This window comes from Canis lupus, chromosome 15 (assembly GCF_048164855.1).
Source record: "Canis lupus baileyi chromosome 15, mCanLup2.hap1, whole genome shotgun sequence".
Taxonomy (NCBI): domain Eukaryota; kingdom Metazoa; phylum Chordata; class Mammalia; order Carnivora; family Canidae; genus Canis; species Canis lupus.
In genome coordinates, this window is record NC_132852.1 from 34135749 (window position 1) to 34157143 (window position 21395).

General features: G+C 44.8%; 1 protein-coding gene and 1 long non-coding RNA gene across 13 annotated transcripts in view; one reads left to right on the forward strand and one right to left on the reverse strand.

The window, feature by feature from the left end:
* ERLIN2 (ER lipid raft associated 2) lies at positions 1-17323 on the forward strand. Of its 10 annotated transcripts, none has more exons than XM_072776418.1 (13): positions 135-153; positions 1000-1124; positions 1336-1457; positions 2709-2790; positions 4001-4047; positions 6133-6194; positions 6330-6455; positions 10226-10299; positions 10468-10526; positions 11074-11165; positions 11978-12067; positions 13759-13838; positions 14231-17323. In XM_072776418.1, exons 3-13 carry the CDS (start codon positions 1351-1353, stop codon positions 14423-14425), a joined length of 1014 nt encoding a protein of 337 aa, XP_072632519.1. In that variant the 5' UTR covers positions 135-153; positions 1000-1124; positions 1336-1350; the 3' UTR covers positions 14426-17323. The 10 variants fall into 10 exon arrangements, with proteins under 10 accessions (XP_072632520.1, XP_072632519.1, XP_072632516.1 ...); XM_072776415.1 differs by lacking the exon at positions 135-153 and adding an exon at positions 157-281; XM_072776417.1 differs by lacking the exon at positions 135-153 and adding an exon at positions 411-429.
* LOC140604846 (uncharacterized) overlaps positions 10829-21395 on the reverse strand; it is an 11892-nt gene continuing 1325 nt past the window's right edge. For 2 of the 3 annotated variants that reach the window (XR_012007675.1, XR_012007674.1), the window contains exons 2-3: positions 14129-21329; positions 10830-11349 (exon numbers count right to left, since the gene is read on the reverse strand). This is a non-coding gene — a long non-coding RNA (uncharacterized lncRNA). Of the gene's footprint in view, positions 11350-14128; positions 21330-21395 lie in introns of all 3 variants that reach the window. The other variant, XR_012007676.1, reaches the window with a different exon arrangement.

Here is a 21395-nt window from a genome sequence, read left to right on the forward strand (position 1 = left end):
GGCTGGCGCGCTAAGGGTGGGGGCTCTTCTCGCGTGAACTAATGGCGTCATCAGAGCGACGGGCCCGGAAGGAAGTAGCGTGTGGAGGGCGTGGCGGTTTCTACGGTTGCCCTGGGGTTCGGACGAGTACGGAGCGCCTGGAGGGACAGCCTGGTACGCGGCCCCCGCCCCTTAGCGTGCGCGCTGGGCCTAGTTGCGGCTCCCGGCCGGAGCTTCTCAGCGGTCCTCCCGGGCCCCGGGCCCAGCCACCCCCCTCCCTCAGGACCAAGAAAGCCATCCCTGTCTGTTCCGTCCCTTCCCCGCGAGCCCCGAGCGCTTGGGACGCGCGACCCCCTGTCGGGGGAGGGCAGGGAAGGGGCGGGGAGGGGAGGGGAGGGGGGCACTTGCAGACAGGACGCAGCTGCAGATCGGTAGCTGGAGTCGGTCACGGTAAAAGCAGCGCCTTGCAGATGTCCGAGCCCGAGTCCTGTTAGCCCCGGGAGGCGGGGTCCACGCCCCGCGCGGGGGCCCCCGGGCCGCCTGACTGGGAGCTTCTTCCGTTGCCATCGTTTTTCCAGATCCTTCAGGGCCCGGGAAATGAGCCTGGACGCCAGCTGTCTGTCCTCCTGGCGCTGGCACTCCCTGGGACCCGGGACCCCGGTCTTCCCAGCCTGGGGAGCCCTCTTCTGCTCTAACCCTGCGCTTGGGGACCCGTCGGGTGCAAAGTGCCAGTCAAGTGTACGGGAGGGTGTATTCAGAGCCCTCCCCTGCCGCTTAGGGCCGAAGGAATAACTGGGAAGGTGGACGGAAGGCCAGAGAACCCCACCGTGCAACTCTGCTCACATGCTGCCTCTGTCGCCCCAGCATCTGAAAGGAGTAAATAATGGTTTCCTTTGGAGTGGCAGGCAATTAGGACGGCAGGCTCTGACCAGCATTACACAGCCACAACTGCCTGTCACTTGACATCCTCTGTAATTTGGGCAACCTACTGCAGCTGCCTCTCTTCCCTTTTACTAGTAGGAGTGTCTCCAGTGACAGCACATTCGTGTTCCCAGGAAGAGAAGGCTGTGTTCTGAACGCTGCCCAGTTGGCTCTGCTTCTCTCTCGGGCCCGGCTGTCTCTGGGGCCACTGCCTCCTCAAGGAGGTAGGGAATATAATCCCACAGTGAAGGAAGGAGTGGGAACGTTGCCTGAGAGCAAGCATGAGGCGGGTTGTTGGCGTAGCCTTGTGTCCAGGCTTCAACAGGCTGGGTCTGAGCCACTTGCAGGAAGCTCAGCTTAGTGAGGGGCTCTTCCTGTCACGGCTTTTCTCGTGCATGTCGGGCCACACACATTTTCCTGCGTCTTTTTCCCCAGGATACAGGTTCGCTGATGGCTCAGTTGGGAGCAGTTGTGGCTGTGGCTACCAGTTTCTTTTGTGCATCTCTCTTCTCAGCTGTGCACAAGATAGAAGAGGGACATATTGGGGTGTATTACAGGTAAGGAAGAGACAGGAAGAAGCTTGCAACTTCCTGTTAAATGACTTTCCTAGTCACTGGCCGATTCTATTGGACATCTGTGAATATTGAGTAGAGGAGTCTTTTAGATTGAGCTGTTGTGTCAGTGACCATGGAAACAGGTGTACACCCACACTCATATACATTTATAAAACTTAATCTTACATTGATGCCATGGATGGCGAACCATAAATGTGTATAGAGATTTAGAGACAAAATCTGAAGGAAACCAGTGCTTGCAGATCATCCCTGAAACATTGTTTTCTCCTATATCCCTTGCAGGCATCCTGGTGCCACAAAGTTACCTCCAGTGAGCACCAGTTCATGATGGCCACTTGAGGAGCTGGCCTGCTCCGCTAGTTTGTACCCACTCATTAAAATTAACATTTCAAGAAAAAAGAAGAATCCTGCAGATTGACATATATCTGTCAAGGCAAGCCCTAGGATAGTAGTTCTTACAAGAAAGGAACCCAGTTGTGTTACTATTTTGTTACTCTCTTTTTTGAAAAAAAAAAAGTGTATTTTCTTCATAATACAAAGCAAAGAAGCACTTCTAAATCTTGGGTTGCTTTCCTTCCAGTAACCTCCATGACCAAGTCTTTTGCTTTAAGTCTTTATGAATTCCTCCTTATATATGCCCAAGATGCCTATTCCTGGACTGCCAGTAGCAAGTTCTGGAAGCCTCACTGGGCTCCACTCTCTGCTTTATTTCTCCCCACATTCTGCTCATATGTCCCCCAAAAAGGCTTTAATTTGTTACCCTTTACACATAACTTGGTTATAAAGGTAATTCTGCCCAAAAAAAAGTACATATATGTTTTTTAAAGCATTCTGAAAATTATTCTTTTGCTTGTTCGTGCCCCTGGACTCCAACATTACTGCAGTTGATTGGATAATTGTATTACTGGACTTAACCGCCCCCATGGATTGCCGCAATGGATATGACCAAGTGAAACTTCTCATCTGTTAAGGATTGCCGGGGATCCTGCTGTCTTCATTCCGCCTAGCCCATGTGCCTATTTTCCTGCTGCAAAAGCATGAATAATGGTTTTATGTTTTACTATCAGGCTTCCTATAATATGAGGGTTGAGCTGAGAGGAAGGGGTCTGTGGACATGGCTCAGGCACGTGTCACTGTATGAAACATGTATGGGACTATAGAGAAAGTCAGTGCAAATAGTATTGCTGTGATCAATACCTCTTGCTAAACTGTTTCTCTCTTCCTCCTCTGCAGAGGTGGAGCCCTCCTGACTTCTACCAGCGGCCCAGGTTTCCATCTCATGCTTCCTTTCATCACCTCATATAAGTCTGTGCAGGTAAACTCAGTGTGTAGGGTGTGTTTGAGCCACTGCAGGTTTGGGGTGTTTACCAACACATGATTTGGAATTATTTCCCATTACATGAGTATAATGCCTTTTCAAGGAATCATATATACAGGATTCCTTGATAGGATCTATGTCCTGTAGATATATATGATATATATATATATATGATATATATATATATATATATTTATGTATATATACATATATGTGTGTGTGTGTGTGTGTGTATATATATATATATAAAGAATGAGGCTCCATGAACCACATACTCTAGAGCTTTATTTGACTGTTGAAATAGCTGAATGGGGTCATTGCATTGGCCCATCACTCCCAGCTGGGAATTATTTTTTCACTTCAAGGTAGAGCCAGAGAAGAATCAGTTCTGAATGTATAGAAGGAGAAGTAGGATGTGTGTGTCTGTGTGTTTAAATCACAGGCTACCAAGATAAATGGAAATGAAACACAGTAATTTTGCTGGTTCTTGTTTGAACTTCATAGATGTAAACATAATTTGGAGGGTTAGGGGAAAGGAAAGTTGGACTTGGTGAAGGGAAATGACATTTGAAGGAAAAGTAGGATTAGTTATGATAGATCTAAAGCCTGGCTAAGTTAAACTAGCCATCTTTGAAGTATGTCCAGCTACAAGGGTTAAGGAGATTTAGAAAATGACTTTTAAACTGACCCAGGAAAAAAAAAAAATAAAAAAAAAAAAAAATAAACTGACCCAGGAAAATATCCTGGAGCACCTCATCAGCATTCTCTGTTCATTTCTTCTGCCATTTCCTGTGCTTGATGGTTTTCAGAGTGCATTTATGCCCAGGATCTCAGGAGTCTAACAGTAATTCTGAGAAGGGGTTGAGCCAGGTTAAATACAGAATCCTCTTGTTTTGAGACTAGTAAAGGAAGACAGCAGAGGTAAAGATGGGTCTTAAGACTCCTAATCCAGGGTTGTTTTCATTAAACCATTTTTACTCAGCTTTTTCGTGTGATGATTCACTTACAGTGAGGCTGGGCTTGCGTACCTTTGTTCGTCTGGGCCTCACACTCTGTGTAAATAAAGATTAGGCTGAGTGTTCATGTTTAACAAGGGCAAAGCTCAACCCAGTTAACCTCAAGGACCAGGCCATTTGGGATTCCAAAACTAAGCTACTTTGCTCAGCACTGCCCATCTTACATCCTTTTATGTCTCTTCTATTTCTAGACCACACTGCAGACAGATGAGGTGAAGAATGTGCCATGCGGAACTAGGTAAGGTGCCTGGAGTGAAGCAGTCAAGCTTGCATCAGCGGGAGGGCCATCTGGCTACAGTTATAGACCATGAAGAGAAGCATTCCTTCTGGGTGGTTCCACCAAGTTCCCTGCCTTCTGGCTCGCTAGGTGCCAGTGTGACTAGGCAGTGCAGTGCAGTAGGGAAAATCACAGAAGGTAGACAGGTTTGGGAGGGCCTTGAATGCTGTGCTAAGTTTGGGCTTTTTCTGTGACAAGTGAAGATCCACCAGAAGCTTTTAGCAGATAAATGACTTGATAGAAGAAGGTACGTTTAGCATAACCAGCTATGGAGAATGTCGTAAAGGTGGAGGGTGACCTTGGGGGGTCTGGAAATCCAAGCAGAACACCAGTCTGGTAGTCTGATTGGAAGGTAAAGATCTAAATTGGAATAAAGTAAGAGGGATACCTGGGTGGCTCAGTGGTTGAGCATCTACCCTTAGCTCAGGGCATGATCCTGGGGTCCTGGGATCAAGTCCTGCATCAGACTCCTCACAGGGAGCCTGCTTCTCCCTCTGCCTATGTCTCTGCTTCTCTCTGTGTGTCTCTTATGAATAAATAAATAAAATCTTTAAGAAAAGAAAAAAGGAATAGAGTAACAAACACCACCACAGGGAAACATTCAAGGAGGGCAAATCCAGGATTAGGGCATCACACAGGACAAATGGCCTGATTGCATCACAAGGAGGAGCTTTGGGTTGTAAAGGAGACATGAAAGACATTAACAAAGCAATGATGAGCCTTAATTAGAACCTGGTTCAAGAACACCATCTATGAAAGACACAGGGGGACTGTCAGCTCGGGTGGCCATAAGAGAGTGCCACAGACTGAGTGGAAACTCAGAGTCCAAGGTGCCAGCAAAGTTGGTTTCTAGTGAAGCCTCTTTTCCTCGCTTGCAGATGGCCACTATGCCATGTCCTCATGTGCCCTTTCCTCCATGCACACAGAGAGAAAATCTCTGGTGTCTGCCTCTTTGCCTTTACCAGGCCGATCAGGTTAGGGCCCCACCTATGGCTTCATGGAGCCTTAATTACTACCTTAAGGCCCTATCTCAATACAGTCACATGGGGGTTTTATTTAGAATTTCAGCAAGTTGATTTTTGAAGGGCACACAATTCAGCCCATAACAGGAAAATTGGGGAGACTGGAATAAGGACTGGGTATTAGACGCTGTTAAGGAATTATTGCTAATTTTCTTAGGTTTGGGAACAGAGTTAGACTACATAGGAGAATGTCATTATTCCTTGGTGAGTGTTGCTTACTGATATTTTAAGGGGGAAGAGTATCATGACTGGAACTTTGAAATATTCAGCATGAAAATGCAGATCTGTAAGGTAAAATTGTTAATTGCTCAATATAGGTGTTTGTGTATGGACAGTAGTACTATTTTTTCAATATTTCTGTCTGCTTAAAATTATTTATAATGAATATTTGCAGGGAAGGGGAAGTGCTGAAACAAAGTCATGGTGAAGACAAAGTGAGAAATGGTGACCATAAAATTCCACTGTGGCCTTCTAAGCTCTGAGAATTCCTTGACTTTTCCCTTCAATTGATTGCTTTAATCAAAAGGCATTGCAGATTCCAAAGATACGAACTATTCTTTTCTTAGTGGCACCCCAGAAGTTTCACTTTTCTCCTCATGGAGATATTTTAAGGAAGTGTGGTTTTTTTTTTCTTTTTAAGATTTTAATTTTTTACTTATTTGAGACAGAATGCACAAGAGTGAGTATGAGCAGGAGGAAGGGGCAGACTAAGAGGAAGAAGCAGACTCCCCGCTGAGCAGGAAGCCTGATGCAGGGCTCAGGGCTCAGGACTCTGGCTGGAGCCCAAGGCAGACAGTTAACTGACTGAGCCACCCAGGCACTCCAGGAGGTGTGGTTTTCTGGGAGATTGTGTTCTTTCTCTAAGCTCAGAAGATTCCTACTTGGAGATCCATCCTGGCTTCTGGCCTCCCATGAACTCTGCTGCTCCTTTGCTGCCAAGTCACACACCTTATGCCATCACCCAGAGACTGCACTATATTCCAGAGCCTACTGGTGACCTCTTTGTTCATTCTTCCCCCAACAGTGGTGGTGTAATGATCTACTTTGACCGAATTGAAGTGGTGAACTTCTTGGTCCCCAATGCAGGTACGTTTTTCCAGTTGACCTTCACCTTCAGCTTACTTTGCCTAGCATGTCCCCCACCCCGGGCAGAGAGAGCTGCTGGGTCTGAGCAAGAGAGTCCTGCCTTTTCTTACTCCGCAATCCCTCCTTCCCTCACAGTGTATGACATAGTGAAGAACTATACTGCTGACTACGACAAGGCCCTCATCTTCAACAAGATCCACCATGAACTGAACCAGTTCTGCAGTGTGCACACGCTTCAGGAGGTCTACATTGAGCTCTTTGGTAAGAAGGCCTCTGGTGGCCGCAGCAGGCCTCAGCAGCTCTTTCCCCCACAGCCTGCTTCTGAGCCATGCTAGGGGAGGATGGGTTCAGGGGTACAGGACATGTCAGAGAACCTGGTGCTCGGGAACAGGTTACATGCAGAATTCCTAGAAAATGTTGATGACAGTGGCACAAGGTTGTGAAAGCAGGTGAGCTTTGGGCATGGGGATCACGGTGGACTAGGGAACTCCTGGCCCAAATCAGAGGACTGGAAGGCAGGGTGTTCCTACTGTCCCTGAAACAGCCTTCTGTAATGAAGACAGGGTCTGTTCTAGAAGAACCTTAGAGATTATCCAGCCCAACAGCCTCATCTTCAGATAAGGGGACTGAAGCCCACAGAGAACATTGCAAAGCTAGTTGGTAGCAGGAATGAGGCTAGAACCTGCCTCCCCTGGCTCTTGCTTCAGAGTGCTTCTCCGTACGCCACACTGAATGAAGGGCACTCAGGAAAGGTGAGGAGGATGGTAGGCTTCACATTTAATTCTAGAAGTGGGACAGGGACCATAACTTCTTAAAGTTCCTAGTTTCTTTAAGCCTATACAGGTAGAGATGAATAGGAAAACACTTAAGAGAATCCATATGTTTTAAGTAGACACTTTTTGACCTTTTTGCCAGTCAGAGTCAACATAGCCTGACTTTAGCAGCAAGCAAAGAAACAGTTCAGTATTGTTACAGATCTTCGGTGGTTTTTAGTGTTTATGTATTTTGGCGCTTGCTGCCAGAAGTTTTCTAGTGGCCAGTGCTAAAAGTAAACGGTACTACAACTATTCTTGATATTAGGACAGGACAGTGACTTTTCCCAGGATCTTCATTCAAAAGGACCCTGATAGAACATTTCACAGAGTAGACAGGAGGAGGAACCCCAGTGCTGCCAGCGATCTCCATTAGCCTGTTGCACTGTGTTTCCAATTTGAGAAATCGTCAGAATCACTTTTAATTTTTCTGCAATAGAAAGTGAGTCTAAATTCACTGTACAGGGTTGGATTCAACGTGTTTTTAAGAAAAATTTCATTAATTTGCTATTTTTTTAAAATTTATTTATTCAGGGGCAGCCCTGGTGGCTCAGTGGTTTAGTGCCACCTTTGGCCCAGGTTGTGATCCTGGAGACCTGTGATCAAGTCCCACGTTGGGTTCCCTGCATGGAGCCTGCTTCTCCCTCTGCCTGTGTAAAAAGGCAAAATCTTAAAAAAAAAAAAAAAAATATATATATATATATATATATATATATATTTATTTATTCATGAGAGACACACAGAGAGAGGCAGAGACACAAGCAGAGGGAGAAGCAGGCTCCACGCAGGGAGCCCAATGCGGGGACCCAATCCTGGATCCCAGGATCACATCCTGAGCCCAAGGCAGAGACTCAACTGCTGAGCCACCCAGGTGCCCCAATTTGCTATTTTTTTTTTTAACCTCAAACTGATAGCATTTTATAAAATAGCATTAGTTTTCTCTAGCCATTGTTTTAGAACTTTTAAATGAATATTTTAAAGCATTTGAAACAACAAAAGACAAAGGACTCTAATTTCCATGAAGAAAAAATGAAACTATGAGATTGTTTTGCATTAGAAAACTTCTTCCTGTCAGGGTACCTGGCCAGCTCAGTTGGTGAAGCATGCAGCTCTTGATCTCAGAATCATGAATTTGAGCCCCATGTTGGATATGAAGATAACTTAAAAAAAATTTTTAAGGGGCACCTGGGTGGCTCAGTGGTTGAGCATCTGCCTTTGACTCAGGGAGTGATCCCAGGAAGGATCAACTCCCACATCAGGCTCCCTGTAGGGAGCCTGCTTCTCCCTCTGCTGTGTCTCTGCCTCTCTCTCTGTATCTCTGATGAACAAATAAATAAAATCTTTAAAAAAAAAAAAAAAAAAGCTTTAAAAAAGCTAACAAAAAAAAAGAAACTTCTTACTGCCTGAGAAATTCAGTAGCTTAGTGAAGCTTCTTGTACAAAGATGCTGGAAAAAATGTATTTGCTTTGAATTTTTTTTTCTCTAAGTTTTGCAAGCAAACACTGTCTTGCTTAGAATCTGTGTCTATAAAGGAGGAATTCACGTCTCTAATCCGATTCCTGGAATATGGGAGGTTTTCCACTAGTTCTCCCCTCTCAGGACTCACAGCCCTGACTTCCCACATTACTGTGTGATTCTCATTAGTGCTTACATGGATGCATCCGCTTGCCCATTTTATAAAAAGCATTACATAGTTCTTGTTCAGAAGTTGACCTGCATCAACCTTTTTGTGTAATATAACCTAATCTGGATTTATCTATGTAACTGTAATGTATAAACAAACAATTTATTACCAATATTACTTTGGTAATAAAGCACCTAGCAAAATATTTCTTCCAGATTTTCCTAGAAAGTTATGAGCCCAGGACCACAGGCATCCGGCTGCTTTAACTCAGATGTAATTTGGTCTAATAAATGACTATTTTTTATTAACTTAGGGAAGGTACAGAATGTCTCAAAGTTTGGTTGGTATTCCCTTTAAAATAGAAAATCTGAAATGTAATGTTTATTTACAGCTGTCAAATTGTTAAACATGTATCAGGTCTGAGGTGCTATCTTGTGGGGCCATTTCTCCCTTGTGCTAAGAGGCTTGTGAGAGGATATCCAGTGCATGAGAACGTTAAAATCCCTTGCTTACTGAGATAACAGTCGAGGATAGTGTTGTTTTAAGCCCTAAAAATTAAAGCATAGTAATTAAACAGTGTATTATTTGGCTACGAACTAGCTTGAGCACATCGCTGAACTTCCGTGGGCCTCAGTCTGGTCTGGGCATCTATTAAAGGCGAGAGTTCCACTTGCGGTTCCTCAGAGGTTCCTGTTTGGGCACAAATGACCAAAAAGCCACTTAAAGCAGGTGGCAGCTGACAGTGAAGGAGGTGATTCAGTCGAATGTCCCAGCCTGGTTTTGTGGAGTCTTCTCAGTGTCGCCAAGGATCTTACCGAGGACCTGGCAGGCAGGGGGTCAGAAAGAGAACGTTCCAGCTGAGAGGGAAGCTCTGGTGCTGCAGGATCACAGCGGGCAGGGGTGAGGGGGGTGGGCACCAGTCAGAACTCTTCCTACACTTGCCTATGAAACGACTCCCACGTGCATTCCAGACAGAGCAATCAGGGCCAAAGCAAACGACACATCAGAAGACTCAGGCTCGTTTCCAGAACCATAAATTTTCATTTTCCTCCTGTGTTATTTGAGGGAGTTCTTAATGGAAATAGTCTTCCTTGGGGCTTTTGTTGACGTCAGCATCTGTTTTTCTTTTAGAAACTTCTAAAATGACTGCATTTCTTGTGTTTGGGTCTCTTCAAAGTACCTACCATAGCCACTCCACCTTCCTCTCGAAATGGGGTGCCTGCCTTCTCTTTAGCTGCTGTTGTCTAGGGAAAGGCCTGACTCAAGAAATGTGCAAGAATTGTTTGTTCTTTCTCTTTTTAAAGCTCGGTTTCCTTTGGGCAAGGTTGATATTTTCAGCAACCTCAGTGATTTCGTCTAGAGGCCACAAGAAAAGGTTACTCTCACATCCAGCTAATGTAGAGGTGTGTTGTTTTGAAAGATGTGCAGGGAATCTTTAGATTTCTGGGTTCTAATAAGCACGCAGCCTCGGAAAGACCTTTTGCCTGTCAGGTGCATTCTTGAGCATGTATTTTAGTTTGTACTCTACCCCCATACTTTCCTCCATCCTGCCTAAAAAGTGTAACAACAACCTTTTCTGTCTGTCTTGATTCCAGATCAGATTGATGAAAACCTCAAGCTGGCTCTACAGCAGGACCTGACCTCCATGGCCCCCGGGCTTGTCATCCAAGTAAGCATTGCCACAATGGAGAACCTCCTGCGGAAGATGGATTCTGTACCCATCCACCCCCCGCAAGGGATGTCCTTTCTTTGCAGGAAAACCAAGGGCAAGTGGGAACTGCTTATGTCCCTTACCACCCTCACCTTCCCATCCAGTGCTATTTTTATCCTTCTCCAGGCTGTGCGGGTGACAAAACCCAATATTCCTGAGGCGATCCGCAGAAACTATGAGTTGATGTGAGTATTGCCTCCACCCAAGCTATGCCCCCCACTCTCCCCCACACCCCATCCCATCCCAATGTGAACCAAAGCTGTACCAGGTGTTTATTCCCCTTCTTGAGTCTTCGTTACAGCCCATTGCTCTGTCAGATGGAGCGAGTGTGTTGGGACAATCACCTGGACTCCATAGCGGTGATTGAGAGCCACAGGAGAAGCCCTTTCAAGCAGTGATGCTTTTAAAAGGGCCAGGGGGCATTGTTTGTGCTTTATGGCTCATGCCAAAGAAGATGGGAGGGAAGGGTGGTTAAGTGAGCAGGCAGGTGCATTTTACCAAGGTAAATTATGCTTTATTTCCCACAAATGAGTTACTTTGGAGCAGAAAGAGCCATGTTACTGTCTGCAACAGATCTGCTTTTACTTGGGACATTCAACAGCCTTCCAGGAGAGAGTAAGAACTCACAGTTTGCCTCTCTGCAGCAAAGTTTGGCTTCTCCGGGGGACAGTGAAGGTCCTGGGAAGCTTCTTCCATGGCAGCCTCACAGCTGCATACTTTTTTTCCCTTCAGGGAAAGTGAGAAGACGAAACTTCTCATTGCAGCCCAGAAACAGAAGGTGGTGGAGAAGGAGGCTGAGACGGAGCGGAAGAAGGCCCTCATCGGTCTGAATGTGGTTCTGTGACCTCCTTTCAGGGCAAAGGTTGGGGGCGGGGGTGTGGTGGCAGGAAACTGCCAGGTCCTCCAAACCCTTGCCAGGTACAAGAGGGGCATTCATACACCCAGAAACAAAGCTGAAGTCATCAGATCATGGCCAGGGGCAGTGAGTTTTGAGTCTCCCCATTATCTCTGAAATGAACGGAAATTTTCGTGTTAATTCTTAATGGATAGTAATAATGGCCAGCACCTATTGAGCACTTACCACGAGTCATGTACTTTTTTCTAAACACATGTAAATATGAAGTACCTCACTTCTCCCAGCCATGAGGTAAGGTAGTTACTATCGTTAACCTCATTTTATTGAACCGAAGACCAGAGGGTTAAATAAGGTGCACAATGTCACATGGCAAGTAAGTGGTAGAAACAGGGATCAAACCCAGGGACTCTGTCCAGAACTTGGTTCATAACCACTACACTAGATTATTAACTACTACTGCTTCCCAAGGTGACATGGCAGGAAGAAACTCTTATCTTTAAACTATCCCTTGGGGAGAAATACTCTTGTGACTTAGGAGGGAGGTTAGGGCTTGCTCCCCACTTTTGCCAGAGGGCCCAGGTCTCCCCGTTCACTGTCTTGTGCTGGTGTCATGGTACCGTGCACACTGGCACAGCCCACGTGTGCCCGCCGCAGTTCCCCTCTGACGTTCTCCCTCTGAGCTTCCCCACCGCCCTGCATCAGGGACTCAGGAAAGGTGGAACTCAGTCCAGCTTTTGAAATACCAGTGCTCTGAGCCTTCTCTCAACTTCATTACTGTAGAGGCAGAAAAAGTGGCCCAGGTCGCAGAAATCACCTATGGGCAGAAGGTGATGGAGAAGGAGACCGAGAAGAAGATTTCTGAAATTGAAGGTGAGCACGGGTGAAGTGAATGCCGGAGTTTTCCTTACACCCTACCTTTGTGGCAAGGTGGTGGGAGAGCCTTTTCCTTCACTCTTTCATCTTTGTTCTAAGATGTGATGATTTCTTTAGAAAATCACTTTTTCTCTGTGCTTTGAGTTGAGTTTGGGGGGAATAAGGGCTAGGCTGGCAATCAGTTTTCCACTTCAGAGGACATTCACTCGCCCAGCAGATGTCCACTGAGTGTGGCCAAACTTGCTCGTGTTAGGCCCAAGGAAAAGAAATCGTCTCAGTCCCTTGCTGTCTGGCAAGGGTCTCAGGGCGTTGGAAGCAAAGGAAGAGGTGAGGCCCCTGTGCCTTCCCTAGCCCCTTTGCAAGTCTGTAAACACCACAGCTGTGGCCTGAATCTGCACTCAGCATCCCCTGCAGTGGTTACCCAGGCAGGTGTGAAAGAAACATCTTTTTAACACCAGCAACACTGGAGCTGGAGACAAGTGTCATCTTTGCTGGCTTTTCTGTGTATTATTCACTTTCACTTCCCTGCCCCTAAGCCCTCAGCTCATTCCTGCCACTCACCTTCTCCTTCATGTGGTGCCTTAAATCAGGCAAATTCTAGGACTCAAACTGGGACCTCAGAGCCCAGAGCACTGCTCTGTCCACTTGTACTCACTACGGGGACTCTCAAGGTCTGTGGGGGCCCAGTGAGGGGCCAGTCAGGAGTTAGTTTACAGGTCAGTGGCTCTTCAGTTGGGAGCTCTTAGCAGAACAACACGTTGTATTTCTTATAAAAACCTGCAAGCAGGTGCTAAGGCCACTTGAATGGGCCACATGCAGTCAACACCCCAGCCAGGCTGCACACTCTTTCCGCCCAGGGTCATGCTGAGAGTGTGCAGCCAGAACCCACCCACGGCTGGCGGCTCTTCCCAGGCTCTTTGCTACAAATACTACTCACAGGAGGCTGGCCTCATTCCCAAGGCAAGTGAGCAAGTAGCAAACATTTTGCTTCAGCCTGACAGAAAAGCTAGTCTCTGCAGATTAAGGAAGTGTATTGCATGCATAGTCGAAGTTGAAATAGCTCTTCATCCAGACGGGTGTCAGTCTGGACCATGGTGTGTATATCTCTTATTCAGCATCGTGCCAGCTTAAGCACTGTTACCTAGAAACTTTTTGAAATGACTGATGGGGGACAAAAGGGCAATGAAGTTGGAGAGGGACCGAGCTGTTTTCTGTTGGTGGCATTCAGTTGTAGGTGGAGCCACCTGTGGGCTCCTTGCGCTTCTGCCCTGCAGCACTAGAGGGATGATGTGGAGAGCTCTGAAAATGCATGTGAGGACCAGGCTGCACCCCTGTCCTCCCAGACGGGGAGGGGAAGAGGAGTAAGCATGTGGAAACAGGAAGTGTCTCTTGGCGGCAGTGTTTTCTCAAGACTGCCACCAAAGATGCTGCTGGGCACGGCAACAGACGTGCTTGTAGTCAGCCCCCACCACAGGGAGATGCCATCCAAGCACCCCTTTGTCGTGGTTGATTTTCATAACGACTTGTGAAAGAGGGCAGATGCCTCTTTCCCCATTTCACAGAAGAGAGAACCAAAGCACAGAGGAAAAAGAGCACCTCCCCAAGGTCGCACAAGCAATTGGGGGGACTCCCCAGGGCCCAGTGGTCCCGAGACCTCTGTGCTGCACTCACTGCATTCTTGCCCTCAGATGCTGCCTTTCTGGCCCGGGAGAAGGCAAAGGCTGATGCGGAGTGCTACACTGCCATGAAGCTCGCCGAAGCCAACAAGGTAAAGCCCAGTACTGCCTGGTAAAGAGGAGGTATGTTAGGTGTGGGGCTAATGTTGTTTGAGAGCTCCCGATGTCCCACGGCCACCACCACCACCGAAGCCCCTCCTGGCCAGAAGTGATGGCCGTGTGCTGAGCAGGACAGGTATTGCCCCTTCCCTTAGCCAGGCCTCGACAGAAGTTTAATTGTGTGAAACACAGAAACTCTGAAAACTGGCAGCTATAACCTCGCAAACCCATTAGTACCCTGTCACTAATAGAACAGAGAGGCCAGAAAGAGTAGAGAGGGCACCTTTCTTTGACAGAGCTCCTCTCCTTGTGAAAAGCGAAGGGTACCACCCAGAGTTTTCTGGAATCTGGCTCCACCTAGTCTTCTCTCCTTTGTTTCTTACAGCTGAAGCTGACCCCTGAATATCTGCAGCTGATGAAGTACAGAGCCATTGCTTCCAACAGCAAGATTTACTTTGGCAAAGACATCCCGAACATGTTCGTGGACTCTGCAGGCAGTCTGGGCAAGCAGTTTGAGGGGCTAGCAGACAAGCTGATTTTGGATGATGAGTCCTTGGATGCAGACCCTGAGGAGAATTGAAAGTTTTTTGTATACAGCCTCGGATGACATTTAAAAAGATCTTTATTTTTTAAATGATGAACCAGGATGCTCCTCCCTCCCACACTACCTGCTTTGACTCTCTTCCACATTCTGTGGTGAAAAAAGAAGAAATGGATTTAAATCTATTCCCCTTCCTGGGAAGGGAGGGCAGGGATTGATGATTTGGGGTCTTATTCAGGTAAGCAGGTTAGATGATTTCTGTTAAGATTGGTGGGTTTGACCTTTGACTTCCAGACACTAATTTTAGCCCTTTGAAGCTGGCTTAAGTAGGGATTTGATCATTACAGAGTGGGAGGAGAGGGCGTGGCCTTGGGGTGATTTCCTTTCCCTGATTTGGGAAATTGCGGTCCAATTTTCTCACCCCCGCCTCTAAGGTAGGAGATGCCTGTGGGTGAGACTCAGCAACTGAGCAACTGTGTACTTGTGAGTCTGCCAGCAGAGCTGGGGAGAACAGCTGCAGAGAACGTTTGGCTTTGCTGGTATTTTTGTCTGCATATGTGAGTTACTTCAGAAGCGCGCTTTGTCGAGTCCTCATAAGGAAGGACTGGTGCTAGGTTTTGCAAGCTTTTCTACACGCTACCCTCCTTGCCCCAGGGCTCAAAGAGCGGTGGTTTTTGACTACATTCCTGTGTCAGGGTTTGGGCACCACCACATAACTCTTAAAACTTTTCACTTGTTCTGTGATTTGGGGTTTTGGGGGGGGTTTCCCCCCTCTTGAATCTGTTCGTTGATTCCACTCAGCATTAGGAAGATAGGAACAAATAACCCAAGTGTCTTACTAGCTGCTGAAGTGAGATCTTCCATCTCTCAGACACCGTGATACCTGCTTGGCAAACTACATTATGTTCCTTGAGATCTAGCATCTTATTGTGGAGATTCTATGTTGAAGAGCTCCTTTGGGAGCAGAGGAAGGTCACCTGAAAGATCTCCTAGTCTTAATGCTCAGAGCTTATGCTGATGGTCTGACAGTGATAAAAAGGGAGCCCACTAAATAGCACATTTTTTAAAAATCTAGGGCACCAACAGCCACACAGGCGTCAGATTGAATGCCAAATCTCCAGAGACAGCTGTGAGGGTACACGTCAAGAGTTCATGCCCAGGTTCCTGGGTTAGAAGGGCTGCATCAAAATCTGTTCCAATGTTTTAGGTTTTTCTTTTTTCCCATTTCTAATTAGGAAAATTTACGTCACTCTGGGAGGTTTGGGATGGAGGAGGAGAAACATGAGAGAAAGGTTTTCTTATATCCTGAAATTGGAGTGACTGGGATAGTGGTGTCCAGCTTATGTAGATTGTGAGTTGTGTACCACATTGTTGGGTTATCTCCATTTAACTTGCAAGCATATTGGTATTCTCCATGACAAACTGTGGCCTAGGATTTGGCCTTGCTATTAGCTGCCCCCCGCCACACACACCATCACCACCAACAAAAACCTACCACTGTACCCCTTTTCCCTCAGTGATACTATGAATGATACTTTCTGGCAAAGATCCCCCACCTCATTTTTGGTCCCATGCCCAGACTTCTGGTTTATTGAGTGGCCCCAGAATTCGGCCCAGCTTGCTCCCAAGTAGCACCAGGACTGTCAAGAGTTTGGGGAGCATTCAACCTGCTTAAGTAAAAACAAAATGTTAACTTCTCTTCGTTCAACTGTTGCCCTTCTCTGTTCAAATATCTGAGACTTAGAATTCTCAAACCACTGGTCCTGGTCACACTTAGTGCAAGCAACCAACTGTTCATAGGAATGATGGATTTTAACATGCTCAGAAGTGCTTGCAGAAGACAGTCCCCCAAGGCCAACATAGGGTATCTATTATTAAGATACACTCCCCCCTCCTCGCGTCTCAATGCCATTAATCACTTGTTAGGAGCAACATGACACATGATGTCCAGCATCCCCAATTTACATATTTGTTTGCTCCCTCTCCTCTGAGCCTTGTTGCCTAGGCCTCAGAAAATACTACTTCAATTGAATAAAAAGTAAGGATATCTCAGCTTCTGTAAAGCACGTTTGCTCAGGTTATTCACTTGAAAGCCTAATACTAACATCCTCTGATAGCTTGTCCCTTGCACTAGATACACTTTAACCACAAGAGCCTCAATAAAATTAAATCCTGCTGCCCCTGCCCCCATCAATGCTAATGTTGCTTCCTCTTTGAACAAAAAATATGTTGTAGTATCCCTGAGTTTAAATTCACTGGTTATCTGTATCTGCCTGAATAGTAAAATCATGGAAGTCAGCAGTTTCCTTAGCATGGGACAACTAACCAGTCTGTGTGACTTTGTGTCTTCAGCACTTACTAGAAAATCTGATCTTAAAACATTTGAATTCTAAACATGTAAAATGTGACAGCCTACACTTTTGTAGGCAATAAAGTCATGGCTGCTATTTGTAAATGGAACTTCTATCAAAATAAGTAACTGTTTATAAAATTCAGTTTTTGTAGGATTTTTTTCAAGGAAAAGTCACCTTGGTTGAATGTTTCTCATTAAACTTTACAGAAATGGTTCATACTCAGTACTGTTTTTAATCACTTTTTTAATATAAGGACAGAATATTTGCAAGGAAGCCAAAGTTTGTTAATAATTTTTATAAGCCTAAAATAAATTTGAAGGAATCTGTGGTCATATCAAGTTGAAGGAGGGAAAAAAATAATTTAAAGAATTTTGGCAATGTGTTGACCCAAAAAAAAAGTTGTTTTCTAAATAGTCTGTTGTAATTTCTATGAGCCTGTGTATCTTTCAGCACTGATAACTTTGCCATTTACAGAGAGTAAGTTGTGAAAGTGAGATCAAGTATTTACTAGCGATCTGATCAATTTAAGTTTGAAGATAAACCTCAATCCTCAGTTGAGAATAAACCTGTGTGTTGGCTAGTGGCTGCTCTGTGTCTGTGAACTTAACTGCTACTTCTTTAGTTCTATTCAGTAGGGTTTGAGCCACTGTCTCTATTGCTTCCTTAGAAAAGAGGTAATAGCCAATCAGTTTCTGTTTGTATTTCCATTTCTTTTTATTTCTGTTTTTGTGTAAGCTGGTGATTGACTAGTCAGACTAACTCTACTTTCAAAGCCTCGAGAGTTTAATTGACCCCCTTCGTAAATGCAAAATGTTTTATTAATCACTCTCATATGCTGGACTAATTACCTTGGGTGCGTTGATAGCTGCAGGAATTGTTTTAGACAATACTAAAGGTGAGAATTTATATCTTAGTTTTATTTTCAGTCTTGCTAAATAAAGTCTTTGCATCTACTTTTTTATTAAAGAGAAATTCAGCAATAGCTAATATTAGGATAGGTGATAAAAAGAAATAAAACATCCCTCTGCAGTGAGTTAAGTACAAGATGACCCTAAAAATATATTCTGATGAATATCCCCATTATCAATGTAGAAACAATAAATTACTAATTTGTAAACATGGCATGATTCTTGATAGGTGTTATGGAAATTGATTATTTTAAAGAATCCATTCACTTCTGCAATTACCCTCTAGGGTAGAGATCCTTTCAGTTGACCCAAAACTCATTTTTATATCAAATAAGTAAAAAAGTCCATCTCTGCTCTGGTAAGCTGGCCAGTGTAAGGCTGCCAAATAAAATACATGATGCTTGGTTCAATCTGAATTTCATAGAAACAACTTTTAGCATTAGTATGTCTCAGATACTGCATGAGACATACTGAAAAATTATGTTTTCATATGACCCACACATTTAACTGAATATCCTGTATTAATTTATCTGCCAAATGTTGTAACCCTAGCCCAGCTTTCTCGGATTTTGTGGGGGTTTTTGTTTTTAAGATTTTACTTACTTATTCATGAGAGACAACAGAGAGGCAGAGACATAGGCGGAGGGAGAAGCAGGCTCCCCACAGGAAGCCTGATGCGTTACTCAATCCCAAAACCCCAGGATCACGACCTGAGCCAAAGGTAGATCCTCAACCACTAGACCACCCAGGTGTCCCTTTCTCAGATTTTTAATGGTGTCTCAAACTTCCTCTATTGGTTTGAAAGCCACTACACAAATAATATGAACTTAGAATTGAATAGCTAAGAATGTAGTTCCTGGGGTTAAACTGCCATGATACAGATCCCAGCTCTACCACTTCCTATGTATATGGTCTTTTTTTTTTTTTTTTTTTAAGATTATTTATTCATGAGAGACACACAGAGGCAGGCTCCATGCAGGGAGCTCGATGTGGGACTTGATTCCAGGACCCCAGGATCACGCCTTAGGCCAAAGGCAGGGGCTCAACTGAGCTACCCAGGTGGCCTCCTATGTATATGGTCTTAAATTACTTAACCTCTCTGAACTTCAGTTTCTTCATCTATAAAATGGGTTGAATAGATTAAATGAAATCCTTCATGTGAGGGGGTTAGCAGTGGGCCTGGCATGTATGTTTTCAGTCATTTGGGGAAACAGCCTAGAAAGCACAGTTATTTAAGTGGGTACCACTAAGTAGAAAGTCAAAGAAATGTGATGATAAGATTTCATATTGCACAGCGCAGAGAGGGAAAAGGGAACAATATTGGAAGGCAGCCAATATGTATGGAGAATGCATACATCTACGGAAATGTCATATGTACAAATAAGCAGGTGTGGTGGCCCTCTTAAAAGGAATTCCCAGTTCTGGGCTCCGATTTGGGGGGAAAAAATTTTAAGAGGAGGCTAGCAAAACATGTTAAAACCAAAATTTAAAAAGTAAAAAAATAAAGCCCATAGGTTGGCCCCATAAAAGGCAGAAGGGGAATTTAATGACTTTACATTTATAAAAGTTGCATAAGAGTTGGCTAGGTCTTCTCAAGCTCCTCTGAGACCAATGAAGAGGAAATTAGTTTGCAAAATAGAGTATTTTTTAAAATTTCACCTAAGATTGGCTAAAATTTGAAATCAGTAGTTGTGTGCAAATAGAAAATAAATCCAGGGATTAGCATGGATAACATTTTCTTCTCTGATAGTCTTCAGAAATTGGGGAGATTCTATGTTGTTTGGGATGGTTTAAATGTCATTCTTTCTATATGAAAGATCAAATGATCTCTAAAGGTCTTCCCCAGGTCTCTGATTCCAGAATCTGTATTCACATTTCAAAAGCCAAATGTGAAAAAAAAAAAAAAACCAAAAGCAAATGTGACAGTATGTTTGCTGAGCAATTGTTGTCATGGCTTCTCTACCTCAATTCATTTAAACTGGGACATGAGCATTATCTCTATGCTTCTCTTTAGAGCCAAGTAATCAGGCAACTATAATTTTCTATTTATCTTTTTTTAATCCCCCAAAAGAATCACAGTAAACTCAGAAGGAAGCAGTTTTTAAATCCATGAATGTTTTTCTCATAATTCATGGCCTCAGATGACAGGTGAATGTTTTAAACGCTTGATGACATTTATGGTGAAAGTATAATTTTTTTTATAAAATTCTTTATAAAATCTGTTCTTCTGGGTATTTGGCTTTTTAATCTCTTTCCCTCTTTGCCCTTGCAAACTGTTGGAGCAATTTGAAGATAGTACAGGTGATGAAGCGATTGTGGACCTTCATTTTTCAAGGACTAGTAGGAAAGAATGAAGTGTTAAATTAGATGATGTCCCAGAGTGTGGAAGAGAAGATTACTAAAAAACTAAGAAAAAAGTGGAATCCGATTCATTCAAAAGCATAGCTGAGAGGGAAAGACACTGGAAAATGTGAAATGAGACTAGGGTCACCTTGATCTTTTTATCTTTACTTCATTTTCTTAAGGTTATAGAAAAGCATCTTAGAAACGAATCCACCATTAAAAAGAAAGCCTGTCTTACTCATGCTGGTCTCTCCCCAAGTTACCTTTACAGAGAAACGCCTCTATGTAGATACGTAGACTGAATAGATTAGCAGGGTGGAGGAACTAACATTGATTGAAACTTTGCACTTGCTTTGGGGTAGCACTCTGCTAAGTGTGTCGCACATGCTGTCTTGATTGATCACCACTGCACCTCAGAAGGGAAGGACTCCATTTTATAAATGAAAAATTGAGAACTTCAGTAACTTACCCTAGATCACAGTTTAGTGAGGAATCCAAGATTCAGTGTGTGTCAATTCTATGCCACCGGTGCCCAATCTTGGCACCACTATCCTTACTAACTTGAAATTTTAAGTCACTCTTCTGATGCCTTCTTGGGAGCCACACACACTTAGAATATGGGGAATGAAAGGAGGTTGACCTTAGAAGTCAAAGAAGACAACTGACCTATTAAATCTATTAAATGAAGACCCCTGCTGTTGTCATAATAACGTATCTCCTAGATTGTGGGTACATCTTTTAGATCTGATGAGGTATCTATAGTTTTTAAGATGTTTTCTTAAAAACACAGGGGCACCTGTGTGGCTCAGTCAGTTAAGCATCCAAGTCTTGATTTTGGCTCCGGTCATGCTTGATCTCAGGGTCCTGGGGTGGAGCCTTGCGTCAGGCTCTGTGCTGGGCATGGAGCCTGGTAAAGGTTCTCTCCCTCTGCAACACCCCGCGTGTCCCACTTGCTCAGCTCTCTAAGAAAAAAACGTGAAGTAGCCTGTCAGTTTATACCCGAGTTGAAAGGTGCTGGGCGGCAAGTCAGTGGTGGGAGGAGCAAAGGGGATTAGAGTGACCAGGATCGTGTGAAGAGATGTACAGAGGAAGGACTGGGTGAACCTGACATGCTTAAACTGACAGGCTCCAACTCTGCGTGAGCTCCGGGATGAGGCGGCGGGGCCGCAGGCGGCGCTGACCTCTGGAGACGCGGTCCCGAACCGAGGCGGCTGTGAGCAAGTACCACGAAACGGTCTCCCGGGGCCGGCGGACTCCACGGGTAGAGCTGGCGACGCCCGACCTCGGCCGTTAAGCTCAAGCCCCACTTGGGTGTGGAGATTACTCAAAAATAAAATCCTTAAAAAAAAAAAAAAAAGAAGACTCATTAAGTAGACCTTACTTTGGAGATACTGGGTTAAAGGT

What these genes read in the sequence shown, in the direction of transcription:
- ERLIN2 (XM_072776412.1), top strand. Translation starts at nt 823, where the DNA reads ATGCTGCCTCTGTCGCCCCAGCATCTGAAAGGA. An exon ending in CCTCATATAAGTCTGTGCAG is followed by an intron (nt 2,791 to 4,000) that starts GTAAACTCAGTG and finishes TTCTATTTCTAG; the next exon opens with ACCACACTGCAGACAGATGA. An exon ending in GCGGAAGAAGGCCCTCATCG is followed by an intron (nt 11,166 to 11,977) that starts GTCTGAATGTGG and finishes TCATTACTGTAG; the next exon opens with AGGCAGAAAAAGTGGCCCAG.